The 22,559-nt window shown below is 51.3% G+C and overlaps 2 protein-coding genes across 2 annotated transcripts; one reads left to right on the forward strand and one right to left on the reverse strand.

Moving 5' to 3' along the window:
• Positions 1 to 234: 234 nt before the first annotated feature.
• Positions 235 to 16,649, forward strand: Tmprss3 (transmembrane serine protease 3). Its single transcript, XM_057751496.1, has 12 exons — positions 235 to 391; positions 2,465 to 2,575; positions 3,445 to 3,561; positions 3,919 to 4,042; positions 6,932 to 7,057; positions 7,786 to 7,829; positions 8,155 to 8,320; positions 9,054 to 9,223; positions 10,832 to 10,927; positions 12,997 to 13,139; positions 13,776 to 13,928; positions 16,018 to 16,649. The coding sequence occupies exons 1-12, from the start codon at positions 298 to 300 to the stop codon at positions 16,033 to 16,035; spliced, it is 1,362 nt and encodes a 453-aa protein (XP_057607479.1). The 5' UTR covers positions 235 to 297; the 3' UTR covers positions 16,036 to 16,649.
• Positions 16,650 to 21,742: 5,093 nt separating this feature from the next.
• On the reverse strand, positions 21,743 to 22,272 carry LOC130862237 (60S ribosomal protein L21). Its single transcript, XM_057751747.1, has one exon. The coding sequence runs from the start codon at positions 22,238 to 22,240 to the stop codon at positions 21,758 to 21,760; it is 483 nt and encodes a 160-aa protein (XP_057607730.1). The 5' UTR covers positions 22,241 to 22,272; the 3' UTR covers positions 21,743 to 21,757.
• Between the last annotated feature and the right edge of the window lie 287 nt (positions 22,273 to 22,559).

A 22,559-nucleotide genomic window follows, 5' to 3' on the forward strand; every position in this document is an offset into this window, starting at 1 on the left:
TGGCTATGCAGAGGGCGCCATCGTTGTTACTGGAGAGGAATCAAAATTCCGCCCTTTTATCAACTCTAGAAGCCACTCTGCTATTGACCGCGGCCCAGGGAAAGTTGTGTTCTCAGTAGACCGGTGTTTGGGACAAAGCCCCAGGGAGTGGGCTTCCTGTCTGACTGAAAGGATTTCAAATGGGACAGAGGCACCCCTGGTGCCCACACTTCCCGCAGGGACCAATCTCACATACTCCTGGCTAAGCAGGTGGAGGTGGAGCCGGAAGCCAACCCCAGAGGCCCTGAGATAGTCACTATGGGGGAGAATGATCCTCCAGCGGCCGAAGCCCCCTTCTCCTTCAGATCGCTCTTCGGCTTGGATGATTTGAAAATAAGTCCTGTGACACCAGGTAGGTGGCTTGGCGATGCGGGCCTTGTGCAGAAGGGTGTATGTGGTCAGGGTCCCTGCGTGCCTGTGTGTGTTGAGGGGGAGTGGGGAGACTGGGAATCTCTTTGTGCACTCTCTCACTCTTTCTTTTCTCTCCCACCTCCCTCTCTGTCTTTTTTTCTTCCCCTTTCCTTCTCTCTCTTATGTTCTGGAGGTTGAACCAGGTCTTACACACACTAGCCGAGCACTCTGTGACTTTGCTGTCTCCCACCTGCCCTGGGTATTTTCACTTTAGGAGCCCAACACCTCTGGTTCCTTATCTTGCAAAACCACAAGAATTGGAGGGCGCTCGGGAGGAGCCCCTTTGTTACCAGTGCTTGCTAAGTCCCTGGAGACTGGGGTTTTGTTTGTTTGTTTTCATCCCTTCTTGGAGGTTTTCAAAGACCCAAGCTTCACATTGGTTCTGAGTCATTCAGAAGGAGGGCAAATGCTGGCTAAGAAAACTCTAGCCCTCCAGGAAGTCCTTAGAAACAGTGGCCACAGCCCCCGCAGACAATTCAGGCAAGCTATATGTCACCAAAGTTTAAGTGCCTGGTTAAAATGAGTGCTGTAGCCACCAAAAGAAGGGACATTGGTTCCTCAAATCACATGCCTACTAGTTAAGGCATTTTCCCCCTGATGCCTGTTTCTATGGGGTCTTTGTGCTGAGAGCCTTCTGTGGCTTGCTGGTCTGGAGAGGCCAGCTCAGGAGCAGTGAGGGTGATGACCCCTGGGGATGGGGGAGGGGGAGGGAAGGACAATTCCAGCTGTAGCTCTGAACAATGGGCATCCAGGAGCCCCTAAGGATTCCTTTTAAGCCATCTGGATGATTACAGAGTACGAAGGTCAGGGAGGGAGGAGTGGGTTTGTGAAATTGGAAAAGACCCCTAGGAGGTCCATCCCACAGGCACCACAGCTAGGCTGCGGGTTTCCTGCTGCCTTTCATCGGCTGCTCAGGCTGCTTCCTGTTTGCCAGTTTCAGGAATGGCACCCTCCACGGGGTGTGTAGAGACAGACATCTGCGTACACCCATGGCAGCATTTAGGATACATCCCCAGAAGTGACATTATTGGGTCAAAATCTACGTCTTCTTTAAGCTGTGTAGATACAGCTCCCATCTCATTAATTGGGAAGTGGATGTGTCCCACCCCTGGACCGTGTGAGAAGCCCGTGGCCCCTTCCACTGCGAGCACCCATGGGTGAGGTACCAGCAAAGTCATTGTGATGTCAGGATGAATTTAGGTCCATTTTTTGTTTATTTCCGGGAAAAGACCAGCTTGGGATAATTTAAGAGAGCCCAGCGCCCTTCTTGCTTCAAGCATATGGTGTAAAATCTACAAGTCACACTACCCTCTCTGGATACATCCTTGGGACCTGGGACTGACTTCAACTATTCTCCAGGGTTGTTGGGACAAAATGTCACAGCCAGGTGGCTCAGTCAACAGAGTCTCCTTGCCTCCTTTGTAGGGGCTGGAAGCACGAAAACCCCCGATGTCAGTAAGACCTTGTTCCCATGGATGCACACAGGACCTTCCAGGCCTTGTGTAGACAGTGACCTTTGGCCAACAGCCTTTGGGGCTCCTTGAATAGTGGACATGTCACTCTCTCCTCGGCCTTCATCTTCACGTGGATATCTGTTCCTCTCTTCTCTTCTTGTCGTCTCTCTTCTATGCACGTCCGTATTTGTGTTGGAATTTCCTCCTTCCCGAGGACACCAGTTGCACAAGATTAGTGCCTGTTCTAAGGACTTCATCTTAACTTGTGCCCTCTGTGGCCGCCAAGTAAGATCCCATTCTTGGCTGTCGGGGATTAGGCTCCTTTGGAGGATACCTTTCAACCCACAACAATGTCTCCTAAGCTGGGACGGAGAGCTAGGGCGTAGCTGGAAGGGTGAGGCTGACTTAGACAACATGGCCATTCATCTAATGAAGAGCTGTCTTTGGGTTGGCACTTTCTCTGCACAGAGGGGAGAGGGGACACAAGGCTAGCTCTAAGTTCTATGCTACTCAAAGTCGGTGCTCCTCGGCGCCCACCCTCCCCAACTCCTCTGGTTCAGATGCAGACGCGGTGGCTGCGCAGATCTTGTCCCTGCTGCCCTTGAAGTTTTTTCCGGTCATCGTCATTGGGATCATTGCCTTGATACTGGCGCTGGCCATCGGCCTGGGCAGTGAGTACCGTCCATTATTTAGTAGGTGCTCGAATACCCCTCTGGCATTTAAACTTGCATGAGTCCCGCCACCCCCACCCCGACTGTACTTGCTGTTGCCTGGCCTTAATTACTGGTGGCTGATGTCCTTTTGATTTGATGGTTATGGGATTCATCTGCCCGCGTGAATGTCAAGCCAGTGTGGGGACTGGCAGGGGCTGTTGGCTGTGCTCCGGGCTCTGCCACTAGGGTCCCTGCACAGTTAGAATTACTCAAAGGCAGCTGATGAAACAGGACTCTGGGATGGGAAGGGGGAGCATGGGGTGGAACAAAGACTTCCATTCAAGTCATACCACACTCCTTGGCTATTTTTATAAGGAGGTATGCGGGGCTTTTGGAAAAGTGGGTCATAGGTAGGAAGGTGCTCCCTTCGAGTATCTAGTTTCTCATTTTCTCCTTGAAGTAACTGCAGCACAGGGCAGCACAAACTGCCTCCTGCTCAGCCGTGCGTTCCACAATTGATTGGCTTCAGGCTCAGAGTAAAAGGAAGCAGCGTGGTTGAAAGGTCTCAGCTGGGACTCTTGCTGAGCTGGCATGGTGTGTTGGCCACCGCCATGCAGTTTTGCTCCTGACTTTGAACCCTTAGAGTCCGAATGCACCCTGATTTGTGCTTCCTGGAAGTAGTAATACCATGACTGCAACAGTCCCACCCCTTGGAGTTCAGGCCAGAAACAGGGCTGAAGGAAACAGGGCTGCTGCCAGGGATGCAGTTCCAACGCAGGTCTCATTATTGACGGGGAAGTTCAAGGCCATGTGGCAGGTGCACAGATATCAGTGCCACACACCCAAGGGGCCGCTTGCTAGTGGTCACATTTTCCTCCCCTTCTCAGTCCACTTCGACTGCTCTGGGAAGTACAGGTGCCATTCGTCTTTCAAGTGCATCGAACTGACAGCTCGGTGCGACGGGGTCTCTGACTGCAAGGATGGGGAGGATGAGTACCGATGCGGTGAGTTGTGCCCAGTCACTGATGGAAGTCACAGAGAGTGACCACAGCCCAGCTTTCCCTTCTTGTCTCTGAGATGAATCCAAGGCGTAGCCATTGTCCTGCCCTGTCCTCAGCTGGGATGTGCCTAGCTAGGTCCTGGGAGTGTTACTCTGTGTGTTTGCATTCACCTGGGGGACTAGACAGGCTGTGGAGGTCTCAGGGTGCAGGCCGTGGGAACTGCAGCATCTTGTCTGGGAGGAGCTCTGGGAGAGCCGGTCAGATTGGAAGAGGAGGTGTGTGGAGTGAGTGGGGTTGTCGTCAGTCTCTGCCCAGCCTCAGCCTGCACTGGTCCTCACTGCCCATCTCCCCAATCCCCAGTGCGGGTGAGTGGCCAGAGAGCCGCGCTGCAGGTGTTCACGGCTGCAGCCTGGAGGACCATGTGCTCTGATGACTGGAAAAGCCACTACGCCAAGGTTGCATGTGCCCAGCTGGGGTTTCCCAGGTGAGTCAAGGCCAAAGGGCAAGGAGGACAGAATGAGGACAGACTGCTACTGGACAGTCAAGAGCTGTCTGGAGGCTTCAACATGCCACACTTCACTCTTGTGGCAACTTTGTGGCACTTGGCCCTGTCTTCCTTCACAGGGAGCAAGACAAACCTCTAGCAGCCAGGTGACTCTGGGTCACACAGAACATTGTGTGTAAAGGGACTTCTCAGGGCTAGGCCAGGACTTTAGATGCAAAAGCAATTGACTTCCTCGGGCCTGGGCTCAGCTGGTAGAGTACTGGCCTAATATAAACAAAGCCATGGGTTCCGTTCCCGCATTGCAACAACTAGGCATGGTGGCACACATGCAATCCCTGCACTGGGGAGGCAGAGGCAGGAACAATGTGCATTCTAGGACAGCCTGGGCTACATGGAGAGTTTGGGACTGGCTTGAGCTGAATAGTAAGTTTCTGATTCAAAACCAATGAATGAATGAATCAATCAATCAAACAAACAAACAAACAAAAAACAACCAAACAAAACATGCAAACCTTAAAAAAATAAAAATAACAGAAAGCAGGTTCTAAGCCCAGAACTTCTGGTTCGGTGCTTTGCAGCGTAAAGAGCAGATGTTGGAACCTTGTTGCACATGGTCACGCTGGTCACATGCACGTCTGCACACACATCCTCAAGAGCCCCTAAGATACCATTATTTAGAAACACCCGTAGCCTTAGGGGACCATCTGAGACAGTGTCTTCCCATCTTCAGGGTTGGGAGTTAGCTACTGGCTGTCCACACTGCAACGACACGCTTTTACTCAACTGGGGGCTCCCTCTCTTTTATGGTTGTTCCTCCTGATCCCTACCTTGTTTCTCAGGGTTCCATTCCCTCTTAACTTCTCAGTCCTGTAGGTCCCAGCTTAACCATAGGCAGGTTCCTAAGTTTTCACGTGCATCTAGGAACTGAGCAAAGACCAACAGGCGCACCCGGAAGTGCATCCTAGTTTGTAACTAAGAAAGTGAGGTCCTCAAAACTACGTGACTACAACCATCTGTGGAGGATCGAAGCCAGTGGGATCCTAGTGCCCCACAGCTGAGGTCCTGCAGCCATGCCTCCTCTGTACACCATGCCTTCCTGGGTTCCCAAACAAGATGCAACTAAAATCCAACGACAGTTGCAAGGGTCACTCAGAGACAATGTTGAGAGTTATGTGGGTTTATTCCTTAGATAAAAGGAGGATATTCAAACAGGACAAAACACACTCATGTATGCATGCAGACATGCGCGCGCGCGTGCGCGCGCGCGCGCACACACACACACACACCAAACAGCCCAGTTTTCCCATCAGGTATCTCTGTTTCCTGTCAATCTCTTTCTCAGTCCCTTTCTTCTCTCTGGAATATTTCCCCTTCCCAATCCCAGGCCTTTGCCATAATGCTGGGCACACCCTGCTCAAGTCCTCTGCATCCCTTGTGGACCCTGGATAGGAACTTCAGGTCTTCAGGCACATGGGAGCCACTTGACAGGGCGGACAGCTCCTGGTTCTAAATCCCACCCTAGCCTCCATTTCTCCCCTGAGAGTATGGGAGGGACACAAGTTGTCCCTGTACCCTTTCTCCCAGACCGTGAGAGCAGCACCAGCCCCTTGCCCCGGCCTCTCCGACTTGATTCTACGCTCTTGCTTATTCCTCCCTCCTCTCTCCTTAGCAGCTCCCTCTCCTCTGCTACATCTATCTCTCATATCTGGAATAGCAGCAGGCAAGCAAAAAACAAACAAACCAACAAACCCAAACCCAAACCAAAATCAGACAGTCAAGCTAGTTGGCTCAAAAATTGTTGCAGATTCCGGGCAGTGTTACGGAACTTGCCCGGTCTCCTCCCTTAGAATGGACAGTGTCAGCACCAGCCTTAAAAGACCGAGGAAGCTCAGCGTTCACTAGGGAGTAGGAGTGATCATGGCTGTGGTGGGGGTGGCTGTTGCTCTGAGGCGATCTGTGGGCTCCATCTGTGACACTTAGGCTCCTTCCGCATTTCATGAGACCCCACTCATCACCCTGCCCACCTTCCCCATCACCTGACATCCCAGCAAAAGCCAACTCCTTTACACCAAGGCGGCCTGCTGCAGCCTCCCCTGCCTGGAAAATATCTTGACAGCGTTTTCTTCAAACCCATGCTTGGCTGAACATTGCACTGTACTTACACGAGTGGCTGAGGCACTTAATAGCAATTGAACGGCATCCTGTGTGACAAACTGCCAGGTTAGTGAGGAGTTAGCCACCTGCAGAACACTTTGTCTCCCCACCTTCCTTGGGGACTCCTCCAATGCTACTTTTTTTTCCTTTTCTATTTCTGGGTATATGCTAAACTATTCTACCCTGTTCTGGTCTCCTCATATTTCTCTTCTGCACCGTGGATGTATATGCCTGTCTCCTGACACTGAGCCCATTTGCTTGCTCCCAGGGTCCTCCAGTCACTGCCTTCCACAACAGGGCTAGACAAGGTGGAACAGTCTCTCATACTCCCCTAACTCCTGGTCCCCAGGAGTTAGACATTTAGCTTCCTCCCCTGAGCCTTGACTCCAGCCAAACCAAGTGCACCAGAGAGGGGTGGGTGGGGACTTCCTAACCGTGGCAGGAAGTGGTCTTTCTTTGTGACTGGAGCTGGGTGGGTGGGCCAGCCAGGCTGGTGGACTGTGGGACAGCAAGCTAGCCCTCAGGCCACAGCCAGCCTGGAATGCTGGGCTAAGGTGTATGTATTTCCTCAGCAAAATGCAGCCTTTGATGGTTTTGGGGGTAACCAAGTGAGGTCTCCCAAGTGTGATGCTGGTAACCTTGTGAGCGTGTGTAGGGTGACTGATATTTCGGAGTCACTGTGACTTTTGGGTCTGGGTTTCCATGTGCCTGCAGCTATGTAAGCTCGGACCACCTCAGAGTGGACGCACTTGAGGAGCAGTTCCAGGGCGACTTTGTGTCCATCAATCACCTCTTGCCAGATGACAAGGTGACCACGTTGCACCACTCTGTGTACTTGAGGTAAGCGGTGAGGTAGGTGCTACAGCTGTCTGCATGGGTGCTGAGTCACAGCGCTCCATGAGGGGGAAGGGTGGAGCTCACTGCTATGGTTAGAATGGTGGTGTATAAGCTGGGGTGCAGGGGTGAACCTCCAACCCTGGAAAGCAAGATTCTGTGTGTGTGGTGTTGGTGGGGGTAAGAAGTGCAATAAAAGAGCAACAGTGACACCCGGTGATAGGCAGGTGTGTCATCAAGCCAGGTCTGGGCCTGCCTCACAGTGGGGAACGTGTGTGTGCATGTTTGTGTGTGTGCGCGCATGTGTGTGTGAGCATGTGTGTGTTGCGTGTGTGTGCATGTGTGTGCATGCATGTGTGTGCATGTATGTGTTTGTGTGTGTGCCTGTGTTTGTGTGTGTGCACGCGTGTGTGTAAGCAAGCAGGGAAGGGAAGAGGAAGTTAAACAGCATCCTTTACAAAGTGTTTTTACATTTGTTACCCCCACCCCTGCCACCCCATAACCCCATAACCCCAAAACTCTGATAAAGAAAAACCAGGTTCCCTTAGCAACAGTCAGGTATCCAGACCTGAGACATCTCAACTGGAGCCCAGGCTGAAGCAGGGAGAAAATGCTGCAGGTGCCCTGTAGCCAGGCTTTCCTCTGGACACCCAGGCCCCTAGTCTGGTGTGTGTGACCCCTGCTCTGCCAACAGCCATTTGTTGGCTGTCCACGAACTTTTCTTTCCGCTGCAGGGAAGGCTGTGCCTCGGGACGTGTGGTCACCTTGAGGTGCTCGGGTAAGTGTCTAAATAGGTGGGGAGCCACATGGAAGCCTGGCCTTGTGGAGTCATGGCCTCCCTTCGGGAACAACTAAGACCCCCTCCCCTAGATGCCAGTGTGGGACTAGGCACCAAGAGGTCATTGATGGGCAGGGTGAGCATGCCTGTTCTCTGCAACAGCCCTTCCCAAAGCCTCCCACAAACCCCACATACTTTTGAGTCTTTTGTGTGCCTGACCCCATGTGTGCCTGACCTTTTGGTGGGTAGGGAATTGGAATAGTGCCAGGTAGGGGGTTCAGGGTGCTGACGGCATTACCCATAAGCCTTTGTTCTCCTTCTGTAGCCTGTGGCCTGAGAACCGGCTACAGCCCTCGCATTGTGGGTGGAAACATGTCCTCGCTTGCCCAGTGGCCCTGGCAGGTCAGCCTCCAGTTCCAGGGGTACCACCTGTGTGGGGGCTCCGTCATCACCCCTCTGTGGATCGTCACCGCTGCGCACTGTGTTTACGAGTGAGTACCTGGGCCTGCTATTGTGGGTTCTGCTCTTCTCAGGGCCTTATCTAGTCTTGGGTCAGATAGAGATGGGGTGGTCTGGGCCTGAGGGCAGACAGGAAGGCAGAAAGCCAGACACCATAGAGTCACGTGTAGGCGTGAATGCCAGTCCTCACAGTGGATCGCTTTCTGTGGGAGTGACATGAGCTGGGCTGGCACAGGAAAGGTAGAAAAAGGAGGAAGATCGGGGCAGAAAGAAACCTTAAGCCTCCCAGGCCTTCCTGTAGCTCATTACTGCCATCTATGTTATGGCACAGCAGGGTACCATGGGGTGGAAGTGCAGGGCACCCAGAAAACACAGCGCCCCCACCAAGCTGGGTCTGGTAGGTGTTCAGATGGCAAGGAAGTCACAGAAAGCATCCCAGATTCTCTATCTTTTCATCTCCTATTTTGGTTACTGTCCAGTGGAGAAAGGCCGGACAGCCTCTGCCGGGAGCAAAGCTGAGCCCAGCTCTCAAATGCGCATTTCTTGGGTGGTGTGGAGAGAATGGCTTGTCTGGGGTGTACATGGGGTGTGTTCTGGGCTCCTGCAGGACTTGGGAATGTGGTCAATGCGGGGCACAGATGTGCAGGATATTAGGCCATCTCCCACCTGGTGACATCTCTCGCCATCTCCCTGGGCTCTCGGGACACCAGAGCTCAGCATGACTGGGTGTGCCCTGAGCTCCACCTCTCGGTCTGTGCATTTCAGCCTGTACCACCCCAAGTCCTGGACCATCCAGGTGGGTCTTGTGTCCCTGATGGACAGCCCCGTGCCCTCCCATCTGGTGGAGAAGATCATCTATCACAGCAAATACAAGCCGAAGCGGCTAGGCAATGACATCGCCCTCATGAAACTGGCTGAGCCGCTCACATTTGATGGTATGTCTGGGCTCCTGCAGTGTGTCTGAGCTTCTGCAGTATGTCTTGGCTTCCATGCTAGACGTTGCTTTTCATTTGTTTCAATAGAATTGGTTGACGCTTGTTGAAGCATCATTATAATGGCTGCTTTACTATCCTTGCCAGAAAATCCCAATGTTTGATTCAGCTGGGTGCTGACATCAGTGCATTTTCTTTGCTCACTGAAGCTGTGTGTGTGTGTGTATGCATGTGTGAACATGTGTGTGCATGCACATGGAGGCCATAGGCAAACACTAACAATGACCTTGACTGTTGTTCCTCAGGGACCTTCCACTTGCTTTTGGCAGGGAGTGGGGGAAATAAGGTCTCTCACTGGTCTAGAGTCACCTAGGAGGCTGACTGGCCCATGAGCCCCAGGGACCTTTCTGTCTCTACCTCCCTAGCACTGGGTAACAGGCTCAATGCCTTTACATCTGGCCTTTCACATGGGTTTCAGAGATCAAACTCAGGCCTTCAAGGAAAGCACTTTGTCAACTGAGCCATCTTCCCAGTCCAAGTTTCGTGCCTTCATAGCCTTCCTGATTCTAATCTGGTCTCTGGGTCTGGTGCCAGCTGCATGTAAGAGCTTTTCCAGGCCAGGCCAGCTGGTGCCTCTAGGTGGTGGAAGAGAGTCACCTGCCCTTAGGGACCAGAGCAGACAGCACATTCCTGTTCCTGTCCTGCTGTTTGCTACGTGGAGTCTCTTGTAGAGCAGCTCCAGTGGAAGGAGCTTGCTGGGTCCCAGCCTGGGGCAGCTTGAAGGTGTGGCAGGAGTCTACCTCTTCCTCCAGCATCTGGAAGGTTCTAAGCTTCCCTTCCCTTCCTTCCTTTTTGTTCTTTTGATTTTCAAGACAGGGTTTCTCTTTCTTTGTGTAGTAGTCCTGGCTGTCTGTCCTGGAACTCGCTCTGTAGACCAGACTATCCTCAAACTCACAGAGATCCATCCGCCTCTGCCTCCCAAGTGATGAAAGGCATGTGCACTGCCACCGCCCGGCCTCTCCCCACTTTTCTGTTATCACCATGTGGGCTTGGGGAGGGGCATCTCAAGAGCTGCTTACATGAAAGCCCTGGGCACATGTAGTCACTTGGTTTTGCTATGGCCTCAGTGGCACAGCCTAGGTACAGGCCAGCCTGCTGTCACACAAACACCAGGGACAGCAGGAACATCCCCAGAGTGCTGTTCTCTATATACATTCAAAGTCTGGACCAGGAGTGGCCAACTAGAGCCAAAGGCCAAGTGTGACTCAATGCACATTTGAGCAATGAAATCTTGTCATAAATCCACCAGCCCCTTTTGTTTACATCTCTTATGGTTCCAGCAACAGTGACGACTTGTGATCACATAGCCCGTAAGCCTGAACCATCTACTGTCCGGGTTTTTACAGCCAGCGTTTGCAGCTGGGCTCTGGGCTCACACCACAGTCTAGCACTACCCTCGAGTTTTATAGACTCTGGGGGATGAGTGGGTGGGGCCTCAGCTCTGAGCCAGCTGCCTTCAATGGCCAAGGGTTAGGAGACCTGAACCCAAAGTCAGCTGATTTCTGGGACGGTGGCTGCAACAACTTCACATCCTTGTTCCCATTCTAACAGAGACCATCCAGCCTGTCTGTCTGCCCAACTCGGAAGAGAACTTTCCTGATGGGAAACTGTGCTGGACATCAGGATGGGGGGCCACGGAGGATGGAGGTCAGTGGTCTGGTAGGGACCCTCCAGTGTCCTGCTGTAATGTCCTGTGAGGATGCTTGGAGGTCCCAGCCCAGGGTTAGTGCAGACCAACTGTTCATGACAACGGTCTGCTAAGTAACCATGGGCCACCGTGATGTTGCCTATCTTCGGACGGCATGACGCTGTGAGGCTTCACTGGAGAGAAATGGGCTGTGAGGGAAAAGTGTGGGTACTGGTCCACAGAGAGGACTTCAGCCACCCCCTTCCTGTCTCTTTTTAAGCTGCAACAAGTGTATAAAGTACACCTTGATGACCCCCAAGCTTTATCCAGCGTGTAGGGTACAGGGTAAAGAGCTGATGTCTGTAAGAGCTGGCAGGGTGAGCTGTTTTCTCCTGGGAGTACAGAATAGAAGGTGCTACCCAGGAGCCTCGATGGTGCTGGGAATGGTAGTACTGTCAGCCGTGGTCACAGACCTACCAGAGACGTCTGTGTCCCTTGCGTCAAGAGACAGTGCTGACTGGGCTGGAGAGATGGCTCAGTGGTTAAGAGCATTGCCTGCTCTTCCAAAGGTCCTGAGTTCAATTCCCAGCAACGACATGGTGGCTCACAACCATCTGTAAAGAGGTCTGGTGCCCTCTTCTGGCCTGCAAACATGCACACAGACAGAATATTGTATATATAATAAATAAATATTAAAAAAAAAAAGAGAGACAGTCCTGACTTGGTCTCAAGGCTCAGGGTTCCCAGCAATGGCTTTCCTTGGTGCATTTTCTAGGCTCAGGCCAACCTGCTTTCACTAGAAACTGTAGCAAACTACCAAGGCCTGGATGACTCCAAAAGCTCAAAAGTGCAGAGGCAAGTCCTCAGTTCTAAAGCCTGAGGTGGAGGTGTCCGCAGGCCCGAGGTGGGGTCTGATCCGGCATCTCCCCAGCGTCTGGTGGCTCTAGCCATTCTCAGGTTCCTTGGCTGGCTGATGTGTTCCTGCAGTTCCAATGTTTGGATGGCTGAGTTTTCTTTCCCCTCCCCAGTGTGGGTTCTGGTTTGGGGTATTGAACCCATCACTTTACTGACTGACCCATCTCCTCAGTTCCTTGATCCCTGTTTCCATGACATCAGTTGTTGGATTTAGAGCCTGCCCTACATGCAAGCTGACCTACTCTCGAGATTGTACTTCAGCGGCCTCTGCAGAGGCTGGTCCAAAGAGGGTCATGTGTCTTGGTTACAGTCAGACAAATAAGAAGAGGCTTGGAATTAACCCATGCAGGAAGTCAATGTTTCCCCTGGGAGACATATTCATTCAGGGACTCACTGCAGCCCAGACTGTCCAGGAACTCACTATGTAGCCCAGGCTAGCCATGGACTTCACAGCTATCCTCCTGCCTCAGCTTCTCAAACTCTGGGATTCAGTGCCCAGCTTGTGTTTGTTACCCTTCCAGTTACAGCTCTGACCAACCAGGCTCAGGGGTCGCTGGGGCTGATGACAGCTGCCCCCTGACCTTTGCTTCTACACTTCTGGGCTGGTGGCCTCATCCTCAGTTTCAAGGCCAATACGCTGATCTGTTGCTACACCCTGCTCCTCTGGTGTTGCCCTCTCCGAGTCTCTGCTAAGCCCTTGTAGTTCTTATGAATGCCCACATCATCAAGGCTGTCTCACACCTGTACCCTTGAGTGCCTCCCTGGTTGGTGGCATGTCCACAGATCCAAGGCCCATACCTATATTTGGAGGGGCGCATTTCTGCTGACCACATACATCTCTGTCCAGATATGTGTGGCCTTCAGGAGCCTCAGTTTCCCTTTTGTAATGGGGATTGGCCAGGGTGGGTCAAGGGTGTGGCTGGCTGTGGAAAGAAACGCCTGTCTACTTCTTCCACTTTGAATCTCTTAGGGGAGTAAGGGGCCCTGACATGGAGGTGAGAACACACGGCCCACTCAGTAGGGGCTCTCCGGGCCCCATCTGCTCCACCACAGTCTGCTGTTCCAGCTACAGACTGTCAGGGGGCATGGCCCTTGCCCCACCTTCTCCTGTCTCTGTGTCCCTGCTTTCTAAGCCAGACTCCTCACTACTCGTTTCTTCATTGCTTTGAGGCAGGTGACGCCTCCCCTGTCCTGAACCACGCGGCTGTCCCGTTAATTTCCAACAAGATCTGCAACCACAGGGACGTATACGGCGGCATCATCTCCCCGTCCATGCTCTGTGCAGGCTATCTGAAGGGCGGTGTGGACAGCTGCCAGGTAAAGGACTGCCAGTTACCCCGGGGGCCGGGGCAGCAGGCAGGGGCCCAGTATAGTGACCCAGCCCATGGGACAGGCCACTGCCAGCTTCCCTGTGACTGAACAAAAAGCAAATTTACATGGCACAAGGAAGAGATTTGCTTAAGATGCCTGTGGCTTTCCTGGTGGCCCGGCCTGTGTTTACCCAGGCTCCCAGTCTTCCAGGAAATGGGGCGTTGTCTTCCCAACTCCTCTCCAGCCTAAGGGTGTAGGGAGCCAACCAGAGCAGCAAGCCGGTGTGAGCTGATGGGTCCGGGTTTCCAAAAGCCACAGGGGGTGAGACTCAGTGCCACCTGTGGCCACAGAATTAGTTCCCTCTCATCCAGACCTTTCCTCTTCCAGCTCTATGAGCTACACAGGCCACGCTTGACCTTCCTAGTTTAGCATTTGAGATCCAGAGGGAGACACAGCTGGAGGGGGACACCTTCCCACACAGGCAAGGAGCCACCTCTTGAGAATAGCAGAATCCATTCTAGAAGTGCTCAGGGAGAGGTGTGCACATGGTGTCACCCACTGGCAATTGAAAAGGGAAGTCTGTGTCATCAGCACAGCGTAGCTGCTCAATCCCCTAGCCTTTTGCCTCCTTCTGCTCTCCAGGGAGACAGTGGGGGCCCCCTGGTGTGCCAGGAGAGGAGACTGTGGAAGCTGGTGGGCGCCACAAGCTTTGGCATTGGCTGTGCTGAGGTAAACAAGCCTGGGGTCTACACCCGCATCACCGCCTTCCTGGATTGGATTCATGAGCAGCTGGAGGTGGGTGTGGTGCCCCAGAGGGAGGTGGGTGGAGTGACTCTCCAGCTCAAGTGTTCCCTGCACTCAGTGTGACCACAGCTCTGCCACGGGGAGCCAGGGAGGGGGATGGAAAGGATGTTGATTCTGCATTGATTCGGTGTCTCTGGGTATCAGTCCTAGAGCACAGCTAATCCCATGGGTGTTATCCAGGCACACAGGGGAGGGACAGGAAGCGTGAACCTGCTTGACTCAGCAGGGGAAAAACTGACCAGTGGATGAGGTGTCCTCTTGGAATGGGGGTATGTTTAGGGTGCTATGTGTGCAGGGAGGAGAGGGTAGGTGGGTTGCATCTAGATGAGGTAGAGCCAGGTGAGCCCCCTCTCCAATTGCCCCTGCTTTTGATGCTTTGCTGAGAGTCAGAGTGGAACAGAGTTCTTTTTCTTTCTTTTGGTTTTTCTCTGTAGCTTTGGACCCTGTCCTGGAACTCACGCTGTAGACCAGGTTGGTCTCGAACTCACAGAGATCCGCCTGCCTCTACCTTCCAGGTACTGGGATTAAAGTCGTGTGCCACCACCGCCTGGCTATGGAGCAGAGTTCTTAAGCAAGAAGGGTCTGAGTATCTTTGCTTCAGGGAGAGGGAAGCAGGGCAGGCCTACAGGGGACCCTGGTCAGCAAGAGGAAGACGCCAGGGAACTGAGACTCCTGGGCACCAGGCAAAGAGATGTCCCGATAGACACAGGCCTTGCTGTGATGAGCGCCAGGTGTGCACAACCCCTCTTCCTCCGAGTGGGAAAGGCTGCAGGAAGGCTAGGCCCAGCTAGGGACCAAGCACTAAGCAAATGCTCAATAACTTGATCACAGATTGGCCTCACGCCACCCTCTAGCCCAGTGTCAAAAACATTTTCTCCTGACTTAATAGGGGTGAAATTATGTTACAGACAAACTTTGAAAAGGCATCAATTCTATGGCATTTGACGCGCTAATATGTGCGGCCACATCTCTGTTCAGTTCCAAAGACCTTCCTATCGTCCCAAGGGAGAGCCAAGTCCCTTCCTGCCCTCCAGTCTCCAGCACTCACCCATGGGCTTCCAAAACCTTTATAAAGGTTGTACTGTATGGTGTGTGTGTGTGTGTCTGTGGTATTTGACACAGGGTCTTATGAAACCCGGATTGGCCTCTAACTCATTGTGTAGCTGAGAATGACCTTGAATTTCTGATTCTCCTGCCTCTACCTCCCAATGTTGGAATAACAGGCGTGTACCAACATACTTGATTAATGGGATTCTGGGGTTCAAACCCTTGGCTGTTTTCTAAAACTGAAGACCCCCAGGACCCTCTTCCTGTCAGTCTCGCTGGGGATCTGGGGTAGGGACCAGGTAATCTTCATGTTTTGAACATCATTTTAGGACGGCTGGTGTACCAAGTGTCCTTGGCAATCAGGAAAAGGCCTGGCAGTTTCTGGAAGGGTCTGTTCTCAGAGGGTTTTCGCTATGGTGGCTGGCTAGGGTTTCTGAGGGCCGCTCGGGCACCTTAACCATCAGCTGCCTCTGTCGGGGTATCTTAGCCATCAGCTGCCTCTGACCACTGAGGACCTGCAGGAGACGTCACCTGACAGACACACCCATTTTTCAATCTCTTTCCAAGCGGCTCAAGGAAGAGCCAGAAGCCCCTTCCTTCTGTAGGAGGATTTTCAGTTTTGATTTGTCTCACTGGAGGCTCTCCCAGGAGTCCTGCCACCCCTGCACACTGTCCCACCTGTCGGCCCGGAAGTCTCCACTCCATCATCTTCGTTCAGCCCTTCACGTTTCCTTATCTAGCAAGGGCAGAACAAAACTGTTCTGTCTTATGTTAGGCCTTAGGAGCATGCAGCTGAGACCTAGCAGTCTGGGGACAATCTCCTAACAGTTTGGGGACCATCTTAGGCAGAAATGAAGAGTGTAGAGGTCTTTATAGATGGGAGCCATCCAGAGCTAGCAGCATCCTCCCTCAGAGACCCAGCCCGCCAGTGACCATTGATAACATTTAATGGAAAAAATAGGTGCCCACGGAGTCACAGTATCCAAGGCATGGCTTGCAGGGGGAAAATGGTGACCTCTGTTTTTGCTTTCAGAGAGACCTGAAGACTTGAAGAATGGGGGACAAATCAGCACCTGAACTCCCAAGGGTGGACACAGCCCAAGCCTTCCCTGGACTCCTGCGTAGGCATGGTGGATGCGAGTACCAGCGTTTAGTGCTCTGCCCATTGCACTGAGGCAGAGCCAGCAGGAAGAGCATCCTTCTTACCCCTGTACTTGGAGCTGCCTGTTGCTAAAGCCTCTGGCCCTTGGGGTGTGGGATGAAATGACCTTAGAACTTTCTGTGCTTCACAGCGACAAAGGCACCCCCACTCTTGCATGTTAGCGGTGCCTTTCCCCACCATCCTCCTAGATTTCCCCCCTTGGAGCCGCTGCCAACACAAGCAACCTCTTATGCAAAACCATTGACACCAGTTGGTGCAGATTCGAGGTCAGGAACTGCTGGTGTGGATTGTTGCACATGGAGTCACCTGTTGGTCCTATCCCTGGGCGCCAGTTCTCAACTCAACAGCCCGTTTCAGGAGGTGGGCAACTTAGCTCAGCCTACGGGTTTGCCCCACTATTTTCTCAGTGTTTGGTGCTTGATGAGTTACCAGCCCTTGCTTCTGGAAGGCGCCCCTTCTCTCAGCACGGCTTGTCCTTGGGCTTGAGTGAATGAGTTGTGACGGCTCACGTTGAAAGCCCACCCTGCACGTGTCAGGAGTTTGCATTTTCCTGTTAGAACAGGTTTCTCAGTACATTAGAAGTCCCTTATCACACCAAAGAGTAAGTGACACAGGTCTGGGAGAAGACAAGACCAGAGGACACTAAAAGCAAGTCGAATAGAAGGTCCTAAGTCACTGGAGGCTGCCCCATCCCTCCATGTACTCTGCTAATGTACCATAGTTGACAGCGTCTGGGCCTCTCCTGCGTGGCCCACAATCCAATGGCCCCCATATTACATAGTTAACAGAGGAGGGTTACATGGGAAGTAGCCATTGTCATTTGAGCTTATCATAGATTAAGTCTTCAGAAGAATATGAATCAGTTGCTTTATGGCTGCAAGAGAAAATAAGTGTGTGTGTGTGTGTGTGTGTGTGTGAGAGAGAGAGAGAGAGAGAGAGAGAGAGAGAGAGAGAGAGAGAGAGAGAGAAAGAGAGAGAATGAGTAGGGGTGGTGGGGGTGCTGGGGGGGCATCACCAAAACAAACTGCCACACAGCCCTTGTATTTGGACTTAACCCTGTCCGGATCAGAGCCACTACTCAGATTTCCGTGAACAGAATAAATGCCCCAAGAGCCATTGTGAGTGCCTGGATCTTCAGGTAACTCTTAGCCCTATGCTGATGCTTTTTTCCTTACGCACACACCCTTGTAGTGTAGTTGATCTGTCAGTCACAGGAAGAGATGAACAGTCATAACTGATAATACAGCACAGTATGGTGATCAATACTGGGTGCAAGGGACTCCCTGCTTCCTGAGTATCCCACCACACTTCAGTGAGGTGGTATAGGGATTTCCTCTGCTTTGCCCAGCTGTAGAAGACACCACTCTGTGCTTTGTATTTGGAGGTTTTTATCATCAATGGCAGCCCTTACATGCTGTGGCTCCAACAAACCAGATGTTGGGGCCGCATAGACGGCTCAGCAGTTAAGAGCAATGGCTACTCTTGCAGGGGACCGAGTCCTGTTCCCAGCTCACAACTGCCTAGAACTCCAGTTCCAGGGTATTTTACACCTTCTTTTGCCCTTCAAGACATGTGCATATACGTACTTACAGAGACATACATACATATACATAAATAAAAATAAAATAGATCTTTAAAAAAATAGACGTCTTATTTAGGGATACTATTGCTGTGTAAAACACCATGTCCAAAAGCATCTTGGGGAGGGTTTATTTCACTCACCATATAAAAGTTCATCATCAAAGGCAGTGAAGGCAAGAACTCAAACAGGGTAGGAACCTGAAGGCAGGAGCTGATGGCAGAGGCCATGAGATGGGTGGGGTAGGAGGGTGAGGACACTGCTTCCTGGCTTGCTCCTCATGGCTTGCTCAGCCTACTTTTTTATTGAACCCAGGAACGTGAACCCAGGGGTGGCACCACCCACAATGAGCTGAGCCCAGCCCAATCAACCACTCATTAAGAAAATGCCTTATGGCCAGGTCTTATGGAGGCATTTTCTCAGCGGAGGCTCCGTCCTCTGATGACTCTGGCTTGTGTCAGGTTGACAGTGACTAGCCAGGATAATAAAGAAAGATAGTACAAGAGGAGGCTTGCTGAGATAGTCAAGGCAGCCGACAGGGGTCTGAAGGGACAGCGCCTCCAGTTTCAGAGATCAGAGGGAGTTTCTGGCTGCTAAAGATTGTGTTGGGAGGTGAGGAAATTGGTCTGTTCTTTCTTATCTGACTTCATCATGAGCCAAAACAAGTAATTTTCTCAGCTCCTTTAGTGATTGTAGGGTCTGTAGTGATGTCTGTTGCTGTATTAGTTGTATCAGCTACTTGGGTCTTAATCTCTTTTAAGTTTTGTTAGTTTTAATATAGGCTTGTCAGTATTATTGATCTTTTTGTGCTCTGACTGGCTTGGAACTCACTATGCAGCCAGAATGACCACCTCAACTCCCAGAGACCTGCCTGCCTCTGTCTCCTGAGCACCGGGATTAAAGATGTGCACCATCATGCCTGGCCCTATTGAACTTTTATGAGTGAATCAGTTATTGGTTTGAGAATTTCCTAATTTCTAATATACATTAATGCTGTTAAACTATCTCACTCCTGCTTCAGCTGAGCCCCACAAGTTTTGAAATGAAATGTGTTTTCACGTATATTTAGTTCTATATATTTTTGAGTTTCTTTTGAAACACCCTTTACACTTCATGAATTGCTTAGAAGTTGAGGGTTTAATACACCATGTGTTTATTAGCCCCCCCCCCATTGTTTGTTGCTAATTCCCAGTTTGACCCTACTAATTTGGGAGATTTATGTTATTTTTATTTTGTTGATGTGTGTTCTGTGGTCTCATCTCTGTAGGGTCTGTCTTGGAGAGCTGAATCCAGCTGTTGTTGGCTGAAGTGTCTTATACACACCACTTAGGTTCCACCAGGCAGTTTGGCTCTTTGATTTTTTTTTTCTGCTGATCCTCTACCCAGTCCCATTGCTGTTATCAGTTGCTGGGAAGGAACCCTGAAGTCCTCAATGGAATATGTACCCATTTCCCCTGCCCTACTTGGACCACGTTCAACTGCCTCACGATACCAACCTTAGTGTAGAGTGTGGGAGGAAAGGCGAGGTCCCTGGAGCTCTGGTCTTGGAAACTAGCTTTCCTTCTCATGGTTGTTTGTTCTGTGTGTGTGTAAAATCCATTTTAATTGTCTCATTTCATAGAAATAAAGACCAAAAGTATCAAAGAAGGCTGCAGAGGAACTATCCACACCACCCACCAAAACACATCACAATCATGGTGTTCCTCTTGTGCCATGATGGTGGCCAAGCTGGGGCCAGCACTGAAGCCCAAAGCTGACTCCTGCTTTATGTCCTGACCGTGTCCGTCTCTGGGCTCTGATGCCTGTCTCGATTGTCTAGTGAAGGTTGGTGGTATGGGAAGCAGAGGAGAAGGCTGACAAGAGGCAACGAGGACAAGGCATGGGGTTTAGAGGCCCCCATTTTACCGCTGGTAGGCCTGGCTATCTTCCGTCCCCTCATTGGCCCATGTGGAGTGAGGCTCTGGGATTTGTGGGGTGGAGCAAGGAGGACTCACGGGGCAGGACTGGGTGGCTCCACTCGCCGCACCTGATATCTGAAAGATTACAGGAGCTCACCACTCACCTCAGGCCTGTGTTTGATTTCAGGGAAGGTGTGCGGAAATGGCTGCCATGAAAGCACATCAGCAGGGTGTGGGCCCAAGGAACCCCCCAAAGTCAAACACTAGCCCATATCTTACCTTCTGACTCAGCCACCAGGAGAGGAAGGTAGCTTCTCTCCTTTTGATTTGGGGAGAGCAAATTGTGAATTGCATCGTAAAATACTGCCTTTTCTGCGATGACAGTCAATCCTTCACTTCCAGCTGCTAGGGAAGCAGAATCCAGAGAGGGCCACGGACCTTCCTTCTCTCATCCTGTCGGCTAACACCTGTGCTGAGTCTTTCCTCTCGGGTTGTTTTAAACCTCAGTGACTTGTTAGTTCCTTTGGATGTAACACAGTAGTATGATGAGTCTCCATGTATGATGATAACCCTCCAAGATCTGCACATGAGGGTTCCAGTGCGGGAGGACACGGGACCTCACTGCCCGCACAGGGAGACCAGGGTCAGCTCCGGTCCACAGCCGCTCTCTGGGGGTTCTGGATGGAGCGCTGGTGGTCTCAGAAGGGCAGCACGATATGATGATAACCCTCCAAGATCTGCACGTGAGGGTTCCCATGTGGGAGGGCACGGGACCTCACTGCCCTCACGGGGAGACCAGGGTCAGCTCTGGTCCACAGCCGCTCTCTGGGGGTTCTGGATGGAGTGCTGGTGGTCTCAGAGGGGCGGCACGATTTTCTTCGCTGGGATCCAGATCGCACTGGTTTCGGGCTGCCGCCACAAAGTCCCAGGAGGCTCTGTGTCAGGTTTTTTGTTTTATGGGGAAACATTCACAGTCACCTTATGCCTCCACCTGAATTCCATTACCTGTGAAGACCTGTTTTCAAATGAGGACGCTGTGTCAGCTGCTGGAGGGTAAGGCTTCAGTATAGGGCAGATGCCAGCAAATGGCCGACAGCCTCACTCTAGGGCAGTAGGTCTTAACCTTCCTAATGCAGTGACCTTTTAATACAGTTCTTCAAGTTGTGCTGACCCCCGACCATAACATTATTTTTGTTGCTACTTCAGAAGTGTAATTTTGCTACTGTTATGAATCATAATATTAATATCTTTGGTTTTGGATGGTCTTAGTCAACCTCTGTGAGGGGCTCCTTTGACCCTCAAAGGGGGTCACGACCCACAAGTTGAGAACCACTGCTCTAGGGCTCTTTCTCAGGAACCTGGCCCCCATTTTAGCTGATGAACTGGGGATCCCACATCAAATCTGCCTGGAGCCTCAAGACTTCAGAAAGCTGTTGGGGCTCCTTCCTAAGTCATTTCTTTTTAAATAGATAAATCTTTGTTTCTTTACTAATTTTAAAATACAGGAATTAAAATTATACACATTTATGATTTCTAATACAATATTTCAAAATATCCGTGTACAACTAGACCTGGCAGTCATCCCAGCACCAGGGGGAACAAGTCTCAAGGACCACAAGTTCAAGGTCGGTGTGGCTCCACGTGCCGGCCCTGCTGTGTGTGGGTCTCGGCAAAGCCCAAAGCCAGCAGAATAGTGAACGGTCCATGCGAGGCAAGAAGAAAATCCAGTTCTGTCTGACTTAGCTGTGTGGTTTCAAAGGTTTCGAGGCTGACCCCGGGGAGTTTATTTTTGACATATTTAAACACGGAACAGCTTTGGAGATTTCCCAGGAACAATTGTCATAATAAAGTGTAAGGCTTTGACTACATCAAAACTCCTTCCTCAGGATAAGTCTTTGGCAAAGTACATTTGACCTCTTCCCTGTGGAGGACATCTGCTGACGGAGAGGCAATGCTAAGGATAAAGGTCCAGGCAGGAAGAGTCAGGGATCAACCTAATAGTTCTGGGGAATCAGGTGAGACCTGGCGCTACAGGTAATACCAGTCACCAGGCTTTTTTTTTTTTTTTTTTTTTTTTTTTTTTTTTTTTAAGAAAAAACCTTTACAGTCCAGGTCTTTTATTTCTTTTTGTACATCAGGCCATAAATTCGTAGGGAATAGGCTCCAGCAGCTCAGGCTCCTTCCCGTTAGTCCTCACAAAGTGTGCTTCTCTGGGTGGAGCAGGCTGGCGCTTCAGCTGAACCCAGGTGCCCTTCTCTTTGGCTTCCTTTTTCTTCTGGTCGTTCTCCTTCACCCGCTTCAAGAAGCTGTCTCTGCTCTTCGAGTGCTTGATGTGTTCAATCCGCACATTAATTCTCTTGGCAAGAATCTTGCCCTTAACTTGCTTGTTTACAATGATGCCCACAGCATGCTGGGTGACATTGTAGACTCTTCCGGTTTTGCCATGGTAACATTTATGGGGCATTCCTTTTTGAACAGTGCCCATTCCCTTGATGTCTACAATATCGCCCTTCTTGTAGATTCGCATGTACGTGGCCAAAGGAACAACTCCATGTTTCCTAAAGGGCCTAGAGAACATATAGCGAGTGCCCCTCCTCTTTCCCTTTGTGTTTGTCATTTTGGCGAGTTACTGAAAGATGGCTACCACGGCCGAAAGGCCAGTCACCAGGCTTTTAACTACATCCCGTGCCGCTTTCCAGCTGGAAAACAGTACACATCCCTTCTGCTGAAGAGACAAGTCTGCGTGCTTAACATTTCTGGCTTCCCTAGCGCTCGCCTGTGCACACAAGGACCTCATGCCCTCCACACTGCTACCTCCAACACATACAAAACAAACGTGTACCCTCTCAGACAAGTAAGCCAAACTGCTCTTTTATACATGCATTTATATTTTTGTCCGGCTGCTCGTGTGCCATGGTGCCTGTGTGAGGTCGGAA

Source organism: Chionomys nivalis, chromosome 19 (assembly GCF_950005125.1).
Source record: "Chionomys nivalis chromosome 19, mChiNiv1.1, whole genome shotgun sequence".
In the NCBI taxonomy this organism is placed as follows: Eukaryota; Metazoa; Chordata; class Mammalia; order Rodentia; family Cricetidae; genus Chionomys; species Chionomys nivalis.